The following is a 21,621-nucleotide window of genomic DNA, read 5'->3' on the forward strand; positions in this document are numbered from 1 at the left end:
TCAGAGGGCTCTTTACATGCACCTGTTAGACACAATCTTGGCTTGTGCCTCAAGTGATGCAGAGGGAAGTGATATTAAAGCAGGTCTCGGTCGTATGAGTCGTTGTTGTTCGGGTCGGTTCTTTTAAATTTCTCCATTGACAATTAATCTCTTATTCTTAGCATCTGATTTTGACTCCCAGCTTGTGTTTAGTGGTATACTTTTTTTTATCTCTGATTCTAGGAAATATCATTGTATGCCTTAATCGTTATTCTAAGATGGTTTTGTTGATCATCTTTATCAATGTCTTCAACTGTCTCCCTCTAAGTTGTCTTGTTTCTCTCTCTGTTTTGGATAAACAGTTTGATGTTCCGAAACAGTTCGAGCTTGAGTTCATATACAGCTCGGGATCGATTCGTCAAGGTTGCACAATCATTATCAAACCATCATACCAAACAAGAGTTGGTATGGAAGAGTCTGGTCCATCAAAGATACTAGAAATTCCTGTAGTGCAAAACCTAGCAACCACAAAATTAAACATTCCAGCAATGTGATGGTGCTTTCTTATCCTTCTGCCCATCTCCATGAAAGCGACCTCAAGTTGGACCTCAAGTTGTGTCCGATTAAAATATGGTCCCAAGGTTGGACCTCAAGTTGGATAAGATATAGATCAGAAGCATGCTTTGAACTCTTTGGTCGTGAGGAACAACCGAGTGAACAAGTTAAAGGAGCGGGAAGAAGATAGGATTAGAAGCATGAGGTTCTCAAGAGCTCAGGTCATGGAGTTGTGGAACAATGGTTTTCCTCAAGACCCTGTGATTTAAGAGACTATTTGGGAATATCAGAGTTGGAGAATCATGTAGGATTTCCCAAATCATAAGACATGAACCAGAGATGATAAAACTGCAGGCACTGATGATCATGACCCCAGCTAGATTTGCTTGCATGGATTCTTGAAGCAGATCATGTAATCTTCATTAATTGTTTACGAAGCACCAAATCCCCACAAAATAAACCAAGGACAGCATTTGCTCGAGGAAAACAGCAAAGCAATGGAATAGAGCTCCTTGAAGAAACACTCGTTTGGGTTCATGGTGTTAACCATGCCTTGAACTCACTGTCTTCCTCCAAGACTCAGACTAGAAGAAGTGGTCCTCATAGAGTACAGAATTATTAGCACTGTTTCGGTGTCTCTTACACCAGGATAATTCCAGCCATTAATACTTGATAACATCTCTTGTACTTGCCAACCAATAAGCAGGACTTTTCCTGCCTATGCAATCACTCTGTATCTTGATGAGTCCTACCCAAGGCAAAATTATTATTATTATCATCATCTCACACCATTAGGAACTGATGTGATCTCACATTGACCTTTCCTGCCTATGCAACAAGTTGTGATTCCCACTCCTGATTAGTCTCTGCTTAACTCTGTCTAACCATATTTGAACAGGCTTTCCCACGATCCAACTATCCATTAAAGGTTGATTTAGACAAACCCCTAATTTTTCTTCTTTGTACTGTCCTTGTATTACCTGCTCTTCATCCATGTTCACTGAACATCTCTCTCCTCCTATCTATCATTTCAATGTTTCCAAATAGCTTCTTTGTCCTCACAAAATTTTGATATAACACCTTGCATATATCCAACTTAACCATGATTAACTATAATTAATATATCCAACTTAATATGATTAACTCTATATATATATCCTCTAAAAGTCATGATACCTACTCAGCATATCTTGCTTCTTGTATCTTCTAACTCAGACAAGGAGAACACTAATCTTATCATCAATGAAAGAAGATTTTTTTGTACAATGTTGCAATCAACTGTGAGTTACAATCTCAGCAATTATTGATGCCATCAACCTTTGACTAAGGTTACCTATGCAAGAACCTAAAAATTGTGCACTCACATGTTGTCACCAGCAAGTCAACCTTCATAAATCTATAAACACAACGTGTGAGACTTGCGGCAGAAGCATTGGCTATTGCTTAGAACAGAGGGAGGTTAAAAGATTGATGTGATTCTGTCAACTGCTGCCACAAACACAGAGTGCGGTCAACACCTGCCAACAAAAATATCTCTTTCGCTTTTGCTGATCTCCTCCTCTCTTTCCTCCGCTCCCCGTCTTCGTCTTCCCCTGCCGAACTCACCAATTTAAGTGCTGCCCTCTCTCTTACCAGCTCCCGGTCCATCTCTGCTCGCCCAAGAACCGCTCCAAGTAGCTCTCCACCCTCCTTTTCGAGCCTTAGATCCGCTCGTTGTTGCTCCAGATGTCCCGCCCAATGTAAGTGGTAATGCAGAAATCGGAAGTCGGATTCCTCGACTTTGTTGGGTATTTCTCGCTAGATATATTGTAATCTATTCTAGATTTCCTTTGTCTGGATCGGTACACCGACGGGTGAGCTCGAGTGAGCGCTGACTGCTGGGGAGGTGGTGCTTCCTTAGTCGATCGAGGAACAGGGATGAAGATACAGTGCGACGTGTGCGAGAGGGCGACGGCGGCAGTGCTGTGCTGCGCCGACGAGGCCGCGCTCTGCTGGGGTTGTGACGAGAAGGTGCACGCCGCCAACAAACTCGCCGGAATGCACCAGCGAGTCCCCCTCCTGCTCCCCGCCAATTCCAGCTCTTCTTCTTCGCATATCCCCTCCTGTGATATCTGTCAGGTAGCTACCACCCAATCCCTGCTAACGGTTATAATGATGTTCTTCAGCAAAGACCCATAGTCGTCTATGTGTTCTTCACAGCATCTGAGATGGAAATTTCGCTTCTTTTTTGCTCTTGGATTTATTGAGTGGTTTAGTAGATTAAAATCGAGGGAGTTTTATGAATACAATGTTTACTGCAGCTTCCATGCAGTGTTTTATACGCATTCAGTGGGGAAATTAGCCTCTCAAATCCCATGCAGAACTCATAATGCAGCTTTTTTCACTCAAAAACCATTTTTTTCTCATTTGAACAGTCTACAACTGGATACTAATTTCAAAGAAATATAATTTTCATGCTCTTGATCCTACGTCAGATGGCCTACTTATTCTCTTTTGTGTATGTATGTATGTAAAATCCTTGGCTGCCCTCTTGGATTGAGAGGAGGCCTCTTTTTGAATCTCTAGAGAGGTGTTGCACTTTATTTTGACATGCAGTTCCTTTACTTTCTCTGTGAAGGTTGAGGGGTTGTTTCATGGTTAAAGGTCTCTTGTCATGTAAATTAGAGCAGGCTTTCAGATCTCGAGATTGGTTGCAGATGCTTTTGTCACTAAAATACTGCACTTGCTACACTTTATCTTATACAAAAGATTTTTTCATCATGTAATCAATTTTGCAAGCAGATCCAACTTGACATTTATTGTAGTATAACTAACATGATGCGATGCTTAAATAAAAAACTTCAAACAATTATGCTAATTTTGATTCCTAGTTAAACTAGATTCAGCATAATGTACATAAAAAAAGGTTAATGAGCTCTTAATTATTGACATCAGAATGAAAGATGATCCCTACATTGATATAACTTTCAGACACAAATCAGTTGCTTCATAAATATGCGTGTGAAACCTGTAACATAATTCCTCTACCATACGGTACTTCTTCTTTCTCATTTAATTTTGCTGCTATTGCATTTGTGATAAGGATTAACAAGATGTTTGCTAACTTAGCACTATTAATTCTGTTGTCTAAAGGAACCAACTGCCCATCACAAGATTACAACTAGTTGTCATTTTATTGTGTGGGCTGGTGGGTAGATCTGAGCTTGAATAATAGCAACTGTCAAAAACCTCTTTTCTGATAACATAATGCAAATTAGATCCATCTTTGGATATGCTCATGGTTGCGTCATTCTGGTAGTTGCTACCTATGTTTGGTGTAGGCCAAGTGATAGAATTATGCATCATCTTTCCTAACCCACTGTTCTTCTTCCTCAGTGGCACTAGAAATTGTTCTTTTTTTCTTTTGGATATGTAAAATGCTGTATATTTGCTCTGAAAAAAAGTGAGACCTGATCCGCTTTGGGCAGCACGGTGAATTCACCTGGCGGGAAAGATGTTTGAAGCTATTGGCTGCACCTAGGAGCCGAAAGTGTTAACAGCCCTGATTCAGATTGTTGGGCATAAATAGTGTGTGTCGCGTGGTTTTAGATCTTTCAAGTTAATAGATAGATCTTTTGTTTTTGCCTTTTGTCTTTCGTCTTCTATATGTTCATAAATGCAATATTCTTTGCATCTGGTTAGAGTAAATTGTTGGATCATTTCACCATCATTGTTGATTTTATCAAGAGGAGGTTTAAAGTTTAAACTACATGGGCAGGTTGGTGCCAACGCGGATTGTCATTATTATTTCTTTTAGATTGCATAGCCTGCGAATTTGTTCTTGGACAAGTTATACTGGTAAATGCACAAGCCTTCATAATCCTCCTACCATTGATGTACAGGAGAAAGCTGGGTACTTCTTCTGCTTGGAGGACCGTGCTATGCTCTGTCGGCAGTGCGATGTCACCATCCACACAGCCAGTCCATATGTGTCTTCGCATCGACGGTTTCTGATCACTGGTGTGAGGGTTGGACTTCAAGATAAAATTACCAGCAATAGAAACAACAGTAGCAGTTGCAGCAATAGCAGCAACAGCACTCTCAGATCTGCCGTGTCCATTGATTCAATTGCCGATAAGATGGTCTTGGAGGAAGGTGTTAAGTCACAATGGCCTTGGCATGAGCTTCTTGATAGTTCGGAGTTCGATCAGCGATATCGGCTGTCCAATCCAGGTTCTTTCAGCTAAAACAGTTTGTAAAGAAAATTGTGGCCTTTTATCTTTACAAAAAAAGCAGGAAAGAAAATAAGGTTGCAACTTGAATGATACAGTTCATGGAATTTGTTTGAGTGCTTTGATTCTTTGTTTTGCTCTCTTTGTTGCTGCAGTGGTAGATTTTGTTCAGAAATATCTTCCAGTGATGGCATTATTTGTGAACAGCCTAGATTAATTCAACATAACCGGTGGAGATCAACTTTTGGAACACCATGAAATGTGGACTTAGAAACATGAAATCCACTGATTTGCGGATTAGGAATTAGTTGGTCAACCCAAAAAGAAAGTATCTTCTGCCATAATCACTCAGCATGATGGATGATGGGTCCATTGATGAACTCAAGATGGAAGTGATTGATGGCAATTTGACTGTACAATCAACTGTAATCTAGTTAGGATACATATTTTCCTTCTAATAAAAGTCATGATCAGTTCATGAACCTTAAAGTGGATCCTGATGAAGCATTTGTGATACTTCATCGCCATCCTGATATTTGATTAGATTTGCAAAAAGACTCAAGAATATGAAAGACCCATACCACTTTTATACTTGGAAACATGAAAAATTCTGCTCATGTACAATTAGACAAAGGAGAATACATTGTCAAGATATGGGATTTCCACCCAAAGAGAACTGACATTTCTACAAGAAAAAATTGATAACATGGCGAAAAGTTTTACAAGCTTATTTCCTGGATTTTCTTTCTGCGGACTTCAGCTGCGCACACTGTCCAAACAATGGAAGATATGGCTGATCTTTTTCGATCTAACACGAACTCCTTGTTTTACCTGAGACTAACAGGAAAGTTGATGCTTAAACTCCCATATCTATGTAGTATGAAATATCTAAATCTACTAGCTTCAATTCATACCTTTTGTCCCTCGATTTTTTTGTGGGTCTTCCAACAGAGGAGACCATTGCATACAGGCCATGATTCATAACCCCTGCAACATAAATTGATGATTTCAGAAGTGCAACTAACATATACCGAAGCATTAACCATGTTTATGTACGAAACTGCACTGAAGTTAAACAACCTGGAAGACAGTTGATCATAATGCATGATTTGTCTTATCAGACAGAATTAGATTTGAAGCAAAGAACTGAACAAGTGATTATGTGATATTATGCATAGATCTAGAAGCAGAAAAGCACTGTGTAAGGATTTTGATTAATTCACCATATTTAAGTAAACTTGTTCAATTATCTATCAGAAAAGCAGAAAAGAAGATGGATGAACAATAATCAGATTGCACATGATTTTCCACTCAAGAAATTAACTCACGAGTTCTTGTCGGCGTTGGTGGTATTGCTGTGCAATAAACTTGGAGAAACAACACACTGACCGGCACCACCTATTTGTCCCTTGTGGCCGCCCTCAGCATAGCTGACTTTCAAAGCTTGGATTTCATGCTTTAATTCATCTACCTTATTCTTTGATGTTGCAGCAGGTCCAAGGAATGACTGATTATTGTTCTGATAGATGACACCATTTTGTGGCAGAACTTGGTTCTTCTCTGGCCTCGAATGACTAATAATTTCAGGTGTATATTTCTCTGCAGCTTGAAGCCATGCGCTCTCTAACTTTTGCTCATCTGCAGCTGTTCTTGGAAAGCTTTGTGTTGAATCCAGTTGCCCTTGATCTTCACTAAGACATGAGTCATTTTTTCCTTCAACTGAAACGCTGGGAATCCTGGCTACTAGGAAGTCTTCTGCTGTTACAGAGCTGTCGGAGTGACCTATACTTTTTCCAGGCAAGTAAGAGGTCCCTTTGCATCTGTCTTTACCAGAAAGGCCATTTGTAGTATCTAATTCTATCATATTCTGATTATCTTTTTCTACAGAATTCCCTGCAGGAGATCTTGAAAGAGCATTCCGTTCATCAGAATTTTCAGTTGCAAGAATCATCCTGACCTCCACATTTCGTCTGAAGACGATCTCAAATGAGTTTGTGATGCTGCTCAAAAATCTCTCAGCTCTGGTCTTGATCTTGTCATCCTCAAATGCTATCAGAGCAACCAAAGTTCCTGAAGAAGGGGTAAAATAATTAACTCTCTGTCAAGAAAAGCAACTTCAATTTGACACAAAACGCAGTATCAGTAATTTAATTTTGTCCTCTTATAACAAATAGATTCAATATGCACGACTGTTAAAGGAAAATTTTGATAATGAAGTGGCCATCTTTTCCTACTAAAATGTGTGGCATTGATAGAATTTCTAAAAAAACAAAATAGCAAGCAGCCTTTCAAAATTAACAGAATATTGTATCAAGCAATTAAATTCATCTAACCTGATTGAGGATACTGAGATTGACAGCAACCATAAAGAACAAGTATAGGATGGTCAAAATAGGACATCCATGTAAGTCCAACAAAAGATGCATTAGCTACAGCAAGGACACCAAGAATATGAGACATTCTAGAGAATAGAAGAGACTAAAACAGGCAAGACTGACGGTTACTGGCATAGATTTAAGACTGGCAGTTACTGGCAGACTAATACTGCAGTCATTGACAATATGTCAGTTTGTATCAACTCATTGTTTGCTGATATCTCCATCTTAAGATCGCTAATCTGATTGATCTCCAAGATGCATAACGTTTTCCGTGATGCATACATCTACCTAATTATGTGCAATTTGAATAAAGAAGAAAAACACAAAAATGATTCTTTTTTATTGCTTAACATTATTGATGAAGAATCAATCTGAAACTGAACATCTGTTTTTCAGTCAATCTGGCTGGATAAGCAACAAATACGACATGATGACACTGATGTAAAAACTGAACAGTGAAGCAAATGGATGAGGTCCACCTACAAAAAAAGTCATATTGTTCATACATATATGGTATGTGACACTTAGAGAACCAGTCTTGCTAATCTAGTGAGGTTGTTCTTTTGTGTCATGGAAGTCATAAAAACAATACAATCCTCCGTGCACAGGTCTTGCGTCATGGAAGTCACAAATATAGGGGTAAGGCTACATACTTATATGAGTCTCATGCACTAGGTTTACCCTTTTTGCCCATGGAATATGATACTTGGTCTTACCAGCATTTCTAATTAACTGATTCAAAAAAGAAGCAAAAATGCAGCAGCTATGTGAACAAGCTCTCACCAATACAAGGTCTGTGGAGCGTATAAAAGCAAAGAGATTACTGATGTAAAGAAAACCCTGATCATCAAAGTCATAAAGAAGTAACCTCACCATGACACTTAAGCCTTATTCAAGAAAAAAGCTACTTTTACGAAATACTATTTCATATTTACATGAAATAAGAACTTAGGACTATTGATCAAAGTCTCCTTATGATAGTATCAATAAAAGTTCATCCTTGTATAATAGCATCAACAGAAAGCCTTTATTGATTGATAAAATTAACGAAGGATTTTAATTACGAATGATACCGTCCGTACAGATCGGTACACGGATCATCCGCTACCGGGCAGTACCGTCGATTGGGGCTATTTCCGCCCCATTACCGTAGCGGGCGGTATTAGCCGAGGGAGAAGAAAAGAGAGAACCTGGAGATCCAACGCCGCTCTCCCTCGACGATCCCGATCTGTCGCCGCCCTCCCTCGCCGAACACCACATATGAGATGTCGCCTCCTTATCTGAGGTGACAAGGCCTCGACGTCGTCGGTCACTTCTCATCCGCATGAGGAGAAGAAGCCTTGGAGGGGAGAAGAAACGAGACGACGCCTCTTTTTTTATTTTTGAACTTATATATATATATATATACACATATATATACACATATATACACATATATATACACATATATATACACATATATACACATATATACACATATATACACATATATACACATATATATACATATACATATATATATATACATATACATATACATATATATATATATATACATATACATATATATATAAACACACACACACCAAGCGATACGCTAAAACATACCACTCGATATAGTACCGAGCTGAGATCGAAACTTCGGTATAGTACGAAATTGCAATCCTTGAAATTAACACTAAAAAAACATCTCCGACATCTATCTTGTTCATGACAAATATTCTTTAAGAAAGGCCTTTGAATACCAATGAAAAAATTTCTCATACCCTGAATTCTGATACCTACACATGATTGCATAACCTTGTCTAGATTTAATTCATAGATGTAATATTGTCTGACACAGTTTAACGGTGCAAAAGGGAATAACCAAATAATCTATAAAAGCTTCCATCACATGGAGAAAAAAATTTGATGTACGAGACTGATTACCAGCAAGTATATATGTAACATCCCATTAGTCCCACATTGGAAGTGGGCAATGAGTATGATTGACTTATATAGGCCTGATGAGTGTACTACAAAAACTCCCGCTTAAGCATTTTGATCTGTGGTTGAAGGACCAAAATGAAGTTATTGGCCAGTTGGCTCATCAAACTCGGGTCGTGACATTTGGTATCAGAGCGGACCTAGTATTTGGATAGGGTGAGAGGGCTCGAGTAGGAAAGGGCTACCCGTGGATGGAGTCGAAAACTCATCACAGCGTGGAGCAACCACTGAGTTAAACCTCACATGCACTATGCTAGGGTTCGATCTGGGTTATGTTGGACCTTGACGAGAACGTCAAGCTAATTGAGTTGGGGATATTGTAACATCCCATTAGTCCCACATCGAAAGTGGGCAATGAGTATGATTGTCTTATATGGGCTTGATGAGTGTACTACAAAAACTCTCATTTTGGTCTGTGATTGAAGGACCAAAATGGAGTTATTGGTCAATTGGTTCATCAAACTCGGGTCGTGACAATATGATTAATGAAGCAACATAATTTTACCAGTTCAGTCAACTTTTAAAGTAAAACTTTGTATTAGGACAAAATGTCTTACCTTCATTTTCAGTGATTGATGCTACCCTTGCATGGTCATATAACAATTGCCTCAATGTCCTTGAATGGCATCCATCAATGCACCTTCTCCAGATTTCATCCAGTTTATCTAGGCTTACATATTTATATACCTTCATATCAGTCGCATCACCTGTCGGGCCAGACTCAGTCAAGGTACCATCAAGAGATGTCCTGTTTGCAGGCAACACATAACTCATCATTCATTCTCATTCTATATGTTGTGGGGCACTTTGGTGTCTAACATATAAAAATGAACTGATTCCTGGATGGTGAGCAGAGAATGAAACCTGTTCTTGCAGATTCTGGAGTCACAAACCATGTCAGACACCACATCATCAGTTCCTCTAGTGCTCCTTTTAGTGTTGTTGCTTGACTGAGTACTTTCTAAATTATGACCAGCACCAAGCTGTAGTAGAGCTGCTGTGAACCATGTTGAGCGCTCACTTGAATGTCTTAGCTGTTTTTCAGCATCAGAAAGAATCTTGAGAGCCTGTCTTAGTCTTTCCAACTCAGCTTCAGTCACTACACATCAGAGGTAATCAAGCAAGTCAGTGCTCAAAATCTAATGGAATTCATTGCAGAATAAAAGGACTAAAATAAAACACCAATAAAGTGTCCTTGTACTTTATATTGAATTGCAAAAATACAGTTCAACACCTCTCAATATTTTTTAGGTCAGACAGGCAGGATATATTAGAAAGTAAGATCTATTATCAACGAATGAGAATAACATTTGATATGATGACAATACTAGGAACGGAACGAAATTCAGATTGTGCAGGCATATGATATATAGCCACTATTCAGAAATATAATATGTTGAACAGTTAAAACATGACAAAATTCAAGATTGTGATATATGAAGTTCGCTTACAGATTCATGAGTCATATGTATAGGATAATTCTACTTTTTAGTGCTAAAATTAATCAGAAGCAAAATTATGATTTGAGAACAAAATATATCCAACTTTTGCTGCTGGAGTCGTAATACTATGTTCCTTTGCTCAGAATTCTATAATAAAGTTGCCTAGGATTAGTTTAGTAGGAGAGAATTGGGCTGTTTGTTTTAGATTTTCTAGATTAGTTACATTAAATTATTTTGGTGGGCTCAAGCCGCTCAACTACTTTTCAGCCAAGTTGATTTGTCTAGGCATATATGATTTAGAGACCCAAAATATCCAGCTTGCACATTTTCACTGGTTTTTTAATAAAATAGCATCAGCAATCTTTAAACTAGATAAACAGCAACAGCAATGCAGCTAAAATAAATGGATCAAAATCATTTTTTTAAAGAACAAGAAAAACAACAAGACCAACAATAGAGAACAAGAAGAAAATTTGTGTTGAACTACCTATAGTTACAGTCTACAAGAAAAGAGATGATGGTGAACAACTAAATATAAGAGACGATGACTTGTTACAGGTTAGTCATTGTCAACAAGTAAACCCATGAATTCACAATTTCCTTGTCTATGCTTGTCCCATCAGATCACTAAGTTGACCCAGGATAACACTATATGTAGTACGAGTTAAATATCAGTCCAGCATAAGGTACTGGACTACACAAAAAAGAAATAGGAAACATCTCAGAGCACATAATATAAAATGATCTATTTTTTCTAAATTTTCAACTTATTAGATTTCCACTGAATAATATCAAGATTTTAGGCCCTCTCTTGTATATGTAACCACTACTTTATGGAAGCTGGTCCCTTTTCCTTCTTTTTCATGCTTGTTTCTGTTGACTTTTAATTTATACAGCAAAAATCAATGATCATGTTCAACATGTTGACTCACCTGCTTTCCATATTCCAACCCTCTATTGTCCTACAGTAACACAATAGTCGAAGGAGCTATAGTGCATTCGAAATTCAAGAAAATGATGGATGGTACATACTCTATTTTATTTAACACTTCAACAACAATCAAAGCAAATAATAGAACAATATGGAAAATATGCTATCAACTTGATCTTTATAATACGGATATAATTTGATGTACTCACGACTTCTCTTCCCAAGGGGTATGTCATGACTTTGCAAGTTGGTTAACTCATAAGTACCAGCAATTATGTCCATTATAAGACTGGCTAATTGGGACATCAAGGCAATTGGATCAACACCAGAATCCATCAGCTCTCGAGATTTTTTAACAGTTTCGGCATTGTCTGATGACATGGCTATCTCCAGTAGATCAAGCAACTTATCATCTGAAACAACTCCAACCTGGAAGATTTCCAAGAGAGTTTATGGATAAAAGAAATATTTCCATTAAATCCAACAAATAAATACATATGCAGCTTGACCTAAACCAGCTTCTCACTAATAAATAACATAAAATCAACAAAACTTCTAACAATGTTGAGAACAAAAAACCATTTTAAAACAACTTGAGATTTTTCTATTATTTTCATGCAAAATATACTAATTCCTATATAATGGTAACTATATTACTTACAAAATTTCTATGCTAAAAAGATGGGTTCAAGAAGATAATCAAATTGTTCTGAGTCAAAGATTGATAGGATCCTAATTATGATTAGCTCTCTGGAAACTTCCAAGTACCATACATCCCTTTTAAATTTCAGATGCTATCATATATGATCTTAAAAGTTAAAAGTATTATCTCCAGATGATTGGAAAGTGGACGATATAATGAAATACTTGCTGAAGAACCGGTTAAGGATGCAATAACTAAGTTACATGTGATGGTAGATGATTATAATATATCCCTAACAAACAGAGGGCTGATGCCTGATAGAAAGCAAATTGTCGTCTGAGGTTACTATCTTTAAGCTTAGCAGATGACCGCACCATGCCATGTTTGTCTCCATATAGAACTATATTTTCATGCTAAGATGTTGAGAATATGGTGCATGCCACTCCATGCCATACTGCAATCATAGCTAATTATGAGTGGTAGAGCATTTTGGCTCACATTACAGATTCATTGCCTTTCCTCACTTTTTATTTAACTCAATGAAAAAAACAAAATTGTACAATTTTATGTTCTTCAGTGCAACAAACCTGTTCTTGCACTCAGCAATAACTAATCGGTGTACTATTTTCTGGGATATCGATTGAAATTGAGGTTGCAATTGCACCACATAGTGGGTAGAAGTAGGAGAAGTTGACTACAGGGAGTTTCTGCATATTTGTGAGACCTCAACCACACAGGAGGGAGGTCAGATGATGTTGGTGCATTCAATATTTTGTGCATCAAAACCAGTGCTGTTTGAGATGGTCCAACATTTAGATAGATATGGTTTGTGAAACCTAAGTTAAAATGTGGCTACATTCTAGGCTCTATTACTTTGCAATTATCTGAAGCAACATGCCTAAGCTTTATCTAGATTAGAAGAAACAAGCACTGGTTTGGTATGACAGAATCTCAATTTCCCAGTCAACTCTTCAAGTCTCAAATTTGACTTCACCTTGGCAAGGATGAAAGGCCAGGTGGTTTAAACGAGAAATTTTGCTTCTACAAGCGAAGCCCTCCTTTGTTAGTAATGCCTAGAGGCAAGGAGAGATATATATCCAAGAATGATTAGAATAGTATATACACAATCAAGTGAAAGTGAAGTTGCAAATCAAGATATGGATGTAAGATCATCTAAACTGAAAGTTATTGCAACAATGATGTTGTTATATCAAGTGCAAATTACATAGTTAAATATCACCATCACAAAGCCAGGCTACAAGACTTGTTTCTTGCAATTGTGTACATGTCAGATGGAGATTACAATTAAGATGGAAATGAAATCTACAATCTTAGCCCATGTTTTAATCCAATGTTAAAGGATATGAAAATAATCTAAGAAATGCAAAGTTTGTATTGCCATAAAGCAGAAGACAGAAATTTGGAGCTAAATGTAGAATTCAGATAATTGAAGAACTCAAAGTTATCATCCAAAATCATCAAAATCTACACTTTCTGGAAGGACCTAAACTGACTGAGGATTGTTTGAAAATTGTAAATGTTCCAAACTAGATTTTCATCGATTAATTTCTTTTAAAGTATCTACATCAGGTGAAGTGCAGAGAAGATCTAAGTGAGCCATATTGACTATTAAAGCAAGTACAAGCTGAAATCACAGGTTTTATTCAGACTAAAGTTAAATTAGAATCAAACTAACCAGATCATTTACAAGAGAAGTAGTGATTCTTTTGCCCAGCAAACTCAATTGGTCAAGTGTTGTTTCCGCATCTCTTGGTGAACCATCTGAATTCAAAGCAATTAAATCTAGAGCGTCTAGTTCAACATCGAGATTCTCTTGTTCAGAGAGTTTTCTCAGTCGGCAGATTATATCGATATCCTTGACCTTTGAAAAGACATATTTTTGACAACGTGATATAATGGAATGAGGCAAGTTCTCAGGGTCAATTGTTATAAATATGAAGACAACACGAGGCATTGGTTCTTCAAGAAACTTCATGAATGATGACCAAATTTTTGGAGACAACATATGGCATTCGTCAATAACAAAAACCTTATATTGTGAAGTTGCTTTAGATAACGAGAGATTCTTCAACAAATATCTAAATTTATCCAAACCCTTGTTATTTGTGGCATTCACTTCGTTCATGTTTGTTCTGTTCCTGCAGGAAAAAGCAGTGCATTCCCTACATAACCAACATGGCTTCTTATCTTCTTTAGACAAACAATTCAAGGCTGCTGAAAATATTCTTGCAATTGATGTTTTTCCTGTGCCACGAGGACCCTGAAACAGGTAGGCTGGAGCTACTCTTCCCCTTAAAATTGCATTACTGAGCGACTGAACAACAATATTCTGGCCTATTACTTCATCAAAGGACCTAGGCTGGTATTTATGGCTTAAGCTTCTCTTATCCACTATCTCCAAGTCAGAATCTCCAGGTGCAGCTAGCTCTAGTCCATCATGGCTTTTACAGCTAGACCACCTCCTTCCATCTAACCGGCTTACTGCCTCCAAATCAAGCTCCCCAAGTTTAGTTGAAAGCTCATCACTAGCAGTATCTAAGGAGGAACTACCTTCATCACAACTATTAGCCAACAAAGGCAAACCTTGAGAACATGTTGAGATGTACTTCTGCTTTTGGGAACCAGACGATCTTTTCTTATTACGCAATGACTGGCTTCCACATAGAATGCTACTGCCTTTTCTTTTTAGAGTATCTGACAGTGAAGGAGAATAAAGACCTCCAGTTCCTCTATATTTAGTTCCCTTTGACCAGTAGCAAGTCATGCCACATCCTTGACCTTTCGGGAAGTCTGGCTGATCCAGTTCATCCCCATCAAAAGAAGCTGCAGTTCCATCACAAGAATCAATGATGCTGGGGTTCTGAGCACCATATTTGTAGTAAGAGTTTGTTGATGTGGGAGTACATGATTGAGATGACCCTTCTCTTACGGTTGTTCTAAATATTTTTGAGGAACATGACAAATTGCCATATCCAGATTCACTGATTAAAGGTGATGCAGAGCAAGAACGGTAACACTTTTTTTTAGACAGCTCGTGCTTCAATTGACATAGATCTTCAGAGATACAGTTCTCCGTATCATCAGATTGCTCACCTGAGTTAAGAATACCTAAAGAACTGGATCCCGTGTCCAGCAGTGTCGAGACGGCTGAATGCTTAATCACACCTTTTTTCAAAATAGAACTTCTTGAGTTTCTATCAGTTCTGCCACATGGAGCCTCTGAATTTGTTCTGGAAAGTTTATACATGCTTAAAGGAAATTCAGGATATGTGTCACTCATAGAATCCACACAATGATGATTACTTATGTTGTCTTCTGAAGTTTCCATAACTGACAGTTGTTTGCCTTCATCATCTAAATCTCCAATTTCATTAGATTTAGTAGAATAATGCCTCCAATTACAAAGATACACCTTGCTACTTTTTTCAGAGACATCATTGTTGTTTTCTGCAGCTATGCTCCCTATTGTTCCATTTCCATAGTTTAGACTGGAAGTAGCAATAAATGATCTAGAACTCACATGTGACCTCCAAGATGAACATGTCTCAGGGTCACGTAAGAATCGTGCCTTTCGAAGAGCAGTAAGCTCCTTCTTCAAGTGAAGTTCACTCGGACCAACACAATTTTCCACCATTCTAGCACCATAAAAATTACTCAAGATCAACAGATTGTACGATTCATAACCCGATGCATTCTTCTTAATGCATTAGGTAGTGACTTGGCTTTGTCGCTTTCCTGCAAAAAAGAATAATTCTCATCATATAGAAAAAAAAACAAGTTAATCCACACAGTAATCATGAAATCAAAAATAAAACTTGCATGAAAGAATAAGCAAAGACTTTATGGAGAAACATTGATGATCATTTTCACATCAAAACATGATACACAAGATAAGTTGTCTTACGTCCGATTAAACTCAAATGATCATATTCATCAAATCCACATCTAGTTGTGCTGTATAAGTTGCCTAATGAGCTAAATGAATTAAAATTGGTTACATGTAAGTGATGAATTAGTAAAAAAATTATCAAGCTTTAAAAAGTTGTCTCCCAAATGAATATTTAGTCAAAAATTTACAGGGCAAGGGATAGTCATGTCCAACAGGATTTCGCTTAATTACCCTATACATAACATTCTTGAACTCTTAGTACACTTCTCATTAAGAAAATTAAAAGGGCAACCTAGTCCATAAGGCTCCCGCCAATGGGAGATTTGGGAAAGGTCAATATGTATAGTCTTACCCTGGTCACTGGGTCACAACAGATGAGTAGTTTTGTCATGGCGTAGGCTAACCCTTTACTTCTTAAAAAGACAATTGATGTCTGAGCACCTACTTACAAGTAACTCTATGTGCTCATGCATGATTATTTGATGACTAAAACGGCTACTAGTTTGACTTCATGTGATATTTTGTACAAAATTATGTTAATAATGTATTTGAAAAAAAATTGCTTGAAAACAATTTAAGTTTTACTAGTGAATTTGTGGATTGTACAAAAAACTACTATACTAAACATAAACTTACACAGCAATAATCTGTATATGACAAGAATAAGACTTCAATATGCAATGATTTAATTTTTCTTGGTTAAAGTTCAGGCTGAAGGATGTTTGGAACTATTTCAAGACACAACAAGATAAAACAGCAGTGAAGCCAACACTTAGTTGTTTCAGATAATCTAATACCATTGTTGATTTCCTTTCTGTTTCAGTATCCAACACCATTGCAAAATAACACAAAATAATGCAGACAACAAATTTATGACATTTTAGATATTTTACCAGTTCCTAAGCAATGTAAGGCAATCTTGACACACTCAGTATGGTCTGAATGTAATTCAAAATTTCATCTCAAAACAACCCATACCAATGTTGGAAAATTTCTCAATATAACAAAACCTAAGCTAAAACCAAATTAGTGTAAATGATTTTCTATCCAGATTCTGAACTCAGCAGCATTGGATTATTTCTCAATCCATTTTTAACATGGCCCATTTCCTGACACAATGCATCTTTAAAGTTTCTAACTGAATAGATGACAAGACAAGTATGATTTGCAATATGACCTCAGGTAGAGTGGCATTTGCATTTATCACCATATAGTCAAGAAAAAATTATCTGATGACACATCATAAGAGAAGTACAATGTTTCACAAAAAAGAACTTAAAATTATCAAACAAGCCTACTCTTCATAAACAATGAAGCCACAAGAAAATAACAGTTTATATGCACAGATATGCACATGCATGAAATATTGGCAATGAAAAATCAATAACTCTGCCAAAAAAAAAGGAAGAGAAAAGTAAAATTAAGGAACTTAATTAACGAATGAAAAGGCATGCATCAGACAGTTGCCATCAGATTTGTTTACTTAATCATCATCAGTAATATGCATGTGGTTGGCAAATAGGATATTTGGATCTGAACTTCTTTAGTTAAATATAATTGAATAAAGTGGAGGCAATATGTCAAGTAGAGTTGCGACATCATCAAAAAATGGACAGATAAGGAGGTTGGCAATTAGACACTCATTTACCTTTGTCATTCAAACTATATGATGTATCACTTGCACGGCATTCAAAAGTCAAGGTTGAGCTCATATGATGTGATAAATAATTTAATTGATTTGGCGATGCCAGCAAATTATATTCAATACTTGGTAATTCAATCAACCAATGGGGCACTTGGAGTAATATTTGTTATTCATCTTTGTTATCCCTAGTTCCCTGTCCTACGGAAATATATATATATATATATATATATATATATATATATATATATATATATATATATATATATATATATATACACATGTGAATGAGCATAGTGACCAAGGGTGAATTAAATGACGATATTGGCTTATCAGGTGGCAATGAGATGTTTCTTCCGAATGAACCACACTTGTAGTGTGAAGTATATGACACTAATGTTCAAATTGATCCAACTTAACTAAACTCTACAACCCAGAATTCAAGTTATGCCATACTAGCTATGTGCATGTGAATGTGAAGAGTGGCTAGACGGGGATGTACATCTATCATTCACTGACTGGCTCTTCTTGGATTATATCTGCTAGTAATTCATCACTAACAGTGAGAGAAGTACAAAAACATCAACAAATAAATAAATCAAATTTGTCTATACGGTTACAAAATTTAGAAAAAGAAGGCTCAGAAGGCCCTTCTAAAGGAATAACCAAAAGACACATGGAACTTAATTGGCTCTTTGTACAATGAACGTTGCATTATCTAAAAATGGTGAGAATGTTTCATTTAAAATGTTGTGTGCAATAGCCCAACAAAGTAGTTGAGGTGTAAAAATTGGAAGGAAATTCCACAAAAATTTCAAACAAACATGAATCACAAAAGCACACAACAATTAAACATTAGTAGCATTTTATCAATCCAGCCGTATCCCAAAAAATGACAACAGAAGCGAATAGACACACTAAAGGAAGCATCAAAAACATACATACCGGCATGTGCTATGTGGAATTCTTGATGGCATGTGCTAAGTACAATGATCCTGAGAAAGAAAAACAAATGTACATTACGAGCCAAAAAGCGCGGCACTAGTCCTGAAACAAACTCGACCATAACCCATGAAGAGCAACAAGAATCAAGATTTGGAAGCAACGATTAGGCACCCAAAAGGAAACAAAGAATAGAACTAAAATCAGTACTTTTAGTCGGAAAAAGGCTGCACATATCACAGAAATTTCCCTCAAAAAGATTCAGCATTCTAATTGTAACTCAAAACGTCCACAAAAACGCCCGATCTTCAGCACCACGAAATAAAGATCCTTCCATCATTCAACGGAAAACCTCATCATTTTTCTGCATAATGGCACCTTTTGCAGAAATGGCATTGAACAAATGCGGAAAACCCCTAAATCGGATCCATGTTTTTTCTGCCTGAAGCATGATGGACAATAAAAGTGTACGCCAACTTTCACAAAGAAGGCAAAGGAGGGATTTTTAAGTCAAAGAGTTACCTAAAAATCTCAACTTGATGAAAGAAACGAACGAAGAGCGAGGATTGACCGAGTGAAACAAGTCAAGATTTCCAAAATGTGGGAGTGAAGGAGCTTTAAAGACGATTCCTCCGCAGTGGGAGACAATCCCAGATTTCTAGCTCTATTTGATCGCTTTTTTTAGGGTTTGAGCTGGCGGCTACCCTCACTCGCTTCCGACACGCCGAAACTATTAAAGATTTCCCCCCAATCCCGCCGAGATTCCAAAATTTGGCGATGCTGCCATTGGCCATGTGTTCGCCAAACTGGCTCCTCCTCTCTCCTCCCTTTTCTCTTTCCCCTTCTTATTCTACTACTATTCCTTTTTTATATTATTTTTTTTCTCCCCTTTTTTTTCCTTTGTCGTACGGTGTCTTTGTTTAACAAAGCAAAATAATAATAATAATAATAATAATAATAATAATAATAATAATGAAATGTTGTCTGATAATGCTATTAATTTTCTGAAAACATTGCAAATCAAGCTTTTTATATACTTAATGAACCTATCAGGAAAGTGTAATCAATATACCAAATCAATACAAGCACGAAATCCAATCCAATTTTGGTCGTTTATGTGTCTTACAAGACTACTAATTTTGCTAAGGTTTTTTATTAATGACATTCAGAAAATAAAAATAATAATATGGATATGATAAGGCATTTGATGTGCATGATAAATAAAATTACTAGTAGAAAAGAAAGAAAATGAAATAAGTTAGTACAAGTAAAAGTATTAGGTGTATGAACTTCTTTCAAAATCATTATTTTTTGTTAGGTAAAAGAAGTAATTGAAAGCTTTGAGAATATTTAATCAAAAAAAAATTCTCCTTGACATATTTCTTTTGATGTTTTATTTTCATAAATTAGACAGGGTAAGAAACAATTAAAATGAATAGCAAAATTTTAAATTTTGATGAAAATTGCTTGAAGGTGATAGAAGATTACTGAGAGGGCAACAAAGAAATTAAATTAATAATAATCAAGTGCACCATCTCAAGAAACATGTATAAAAAACATCATACTTTTCCTTGTCATTTTTTGTGTTTCTCCATGTGAAAGTGAAAGTGAAATTACATGGGTTGACATTATGAATATGTCAACAGTGCAGTTTGGTGCCACAATAATCTTTACAAAAGAAAGTCAACTTAGAAGAAGCAAAATTTCAGCATCAGAAGCAGCTGACAATTTGCATTACTGATCTGAAAACCCATCACCTAATCTAGGGTACATTTTAATCCAGTCACTTACATGTAGGATTGCTTTCCTGGATTCTTCCTTGGCAAATTAAAAAAAAAGTAAATGCTGATTTGATAGCATGGTCAAGCTACTAATCTGGTACCATCAGCAAGTTCTACATTGACCATCAGCAAGTTCTACTTCTGTAATCTTCCTTCAGCCACCATTTTTATTCATACTCAAATCTCATGTTTGCTGATATTTTTCTTCAAATTTTGTGTGGAAAGAACAAGATGAAATGGAGTGACATTGACCTGATGGCAGAAAGGTAGGGATTAGAGCTTTATCAGTCACAGAGTGTCCTCCATTGCCAATCATATTCTTTGGATCCTTTTGACTTTAATGATTTCACATGCCCACTCCAAAGGCAAGACCTGGATTTATGCTAGCCTTTCTCATATATGTATAGGATCACACGAGCCTCTATTTAGCTTGGGAATCTATATAAAACATGCAGCAGTTGTAGATGCATGTGAGACCTTCCACCCTATATGGAAACTTTGAAGTACCACCATATGACAAAAGCAAGAACAGAGAGGTAGGGTTCATGGAAATGCAATCTATGCACATTGCAAGCCACATAAACTACAACATCTGTTTTAGATCTGCTTATGTTGGTTGAATGTTCCATCTGCTGGTCAGAATAGTATTATTCTATGTGAAGAGGGTTGGTGGTGGATGTGCATCAAGTGGCATGAAGGGATGATGTCTTCTTCTTATTCTTTTAAGCCAATCTTGACTGCACAAATATCCACTTCTTGTGTCATCCTGTTACAGGAAATGTTTAGATGAGAGATTATCACCTAATCATGAATTAATGATGCAAGCTGTGCTGGGAGATGTAGCAAACCTAAGAAGAATACAGATAACTATTTTTATATTCATTCAGTCATCTCCTTATGGATGTCTTGTTAGTCTTCTTATTGCTAAACAATCTTGGAAGCAACATGACCAAATCGTTTTTGTATGTCTGCTGATAAGTCTGATCACACTATTTCTGCTTTAAAAGATGGAAAGAGAATTAGATCTTCTTCTGAATGTGCAAGGGCCAGTCAATGGCACCCACCATTAGTTGCCTGGGCAGTCCTTTGTTGGCCATGTTGTTGAATCTAGTGAGTTTGCACCAATTCAGATCAATGAGAAGGGTTACCCTCTTGCACATGGTGAAAGATTCTACCCTTGGTTTCAGTGGATAGAGATGGATTTGTTCTTGATGGCTTGTC

General features: G+C 36.9%; 2 protein-coding genes across 3 annotated transcripts; one reads left to right on the forward strand and one right to left on the reverse strand.

Moving 5' to 3' along the window:
• Window positions 1-2,031: 2,031 nt before the first annotated feature.
• On the forward strand, window positions 2,032-4,873 carry LOC103968413 (B-box zinc finger protein 22). 2 transcript variants are annotated; one of them, XM_018819837.2, is made up of 3 exons: window positions 2,032-2,280; window positions 2,357-2,652; window positions 4,416-4,873. In XM_018819837.2, exons 2-3 carry the CDS (start codon window positions 2,452-2,454, stop codon window positions 4,758-4,760), a joined length of 546 nt encoding a protein of 181 aa, XP_018675382.2. In that variant the 5' UTR covers window positions 2,032-2,280; window positions 2,357-2,451; the 3' UTR covers window positions 4,761-4,873. The 2 variants fall into 2 exon arrangements, with proteins under 2 accessions (XP_018675382.2, XP_009379901.2); XM_009381626.3 differs by having other exon boundaries at window positions 2,033-2,273.
• Window positions 4,874-5,312: 439 nt separating this feature from the next.
• LOC103968414 (protein STICHEL) lies at window positions 5,313-19,441 on the reverse strand. The gene is made up of 9 exons (XM_018819835.2): window positions 19,142-19,441; window positions 18,623-18,672; window positions 13,822-15,881; window positions 11,692-11,911; window positions 9,974-10,208; window positions 9,667-9,857; window positions 6,074-6,815; window positions 5,660-5,732; window positions 5,313-5,582 (listed from the first exon to the last, which is right to left on the reverse strand). The coding sequence occupies exons 3-9, from the start codon at window positions 15,778-15,780 to the stop codon at window positions 5,502-5,504; spliced, it is 3,501 nt and encodes a 1,166-aa protein (XP_018675380.2). The 5' UTR covers window positions 15,781-15,881; window positions 18,623-18,672; window positions 19,142-19,441; the 3' UTR covers window positions 5,313-5,501.
• Window positions 19,442-21,621: the final 2,180 nt, after the last annotated feature.

Source organism: Musa acuminata, chromosome BXJ2-10 (assembly GCF_036884655.1).
Source record: "Musa acuminata AAA Group cultivar baxijiao chromosome BXJ2-10, Cavendish_Baxijiao_AAA, whole genome shotgun sequence".
NCBI classification, from domain to species: Eukaryota; Viridiplantae; Streptophyta; class Magnoliopsida; order Zingiberales; family Musaceae; genus Musa; species Musa acuminata.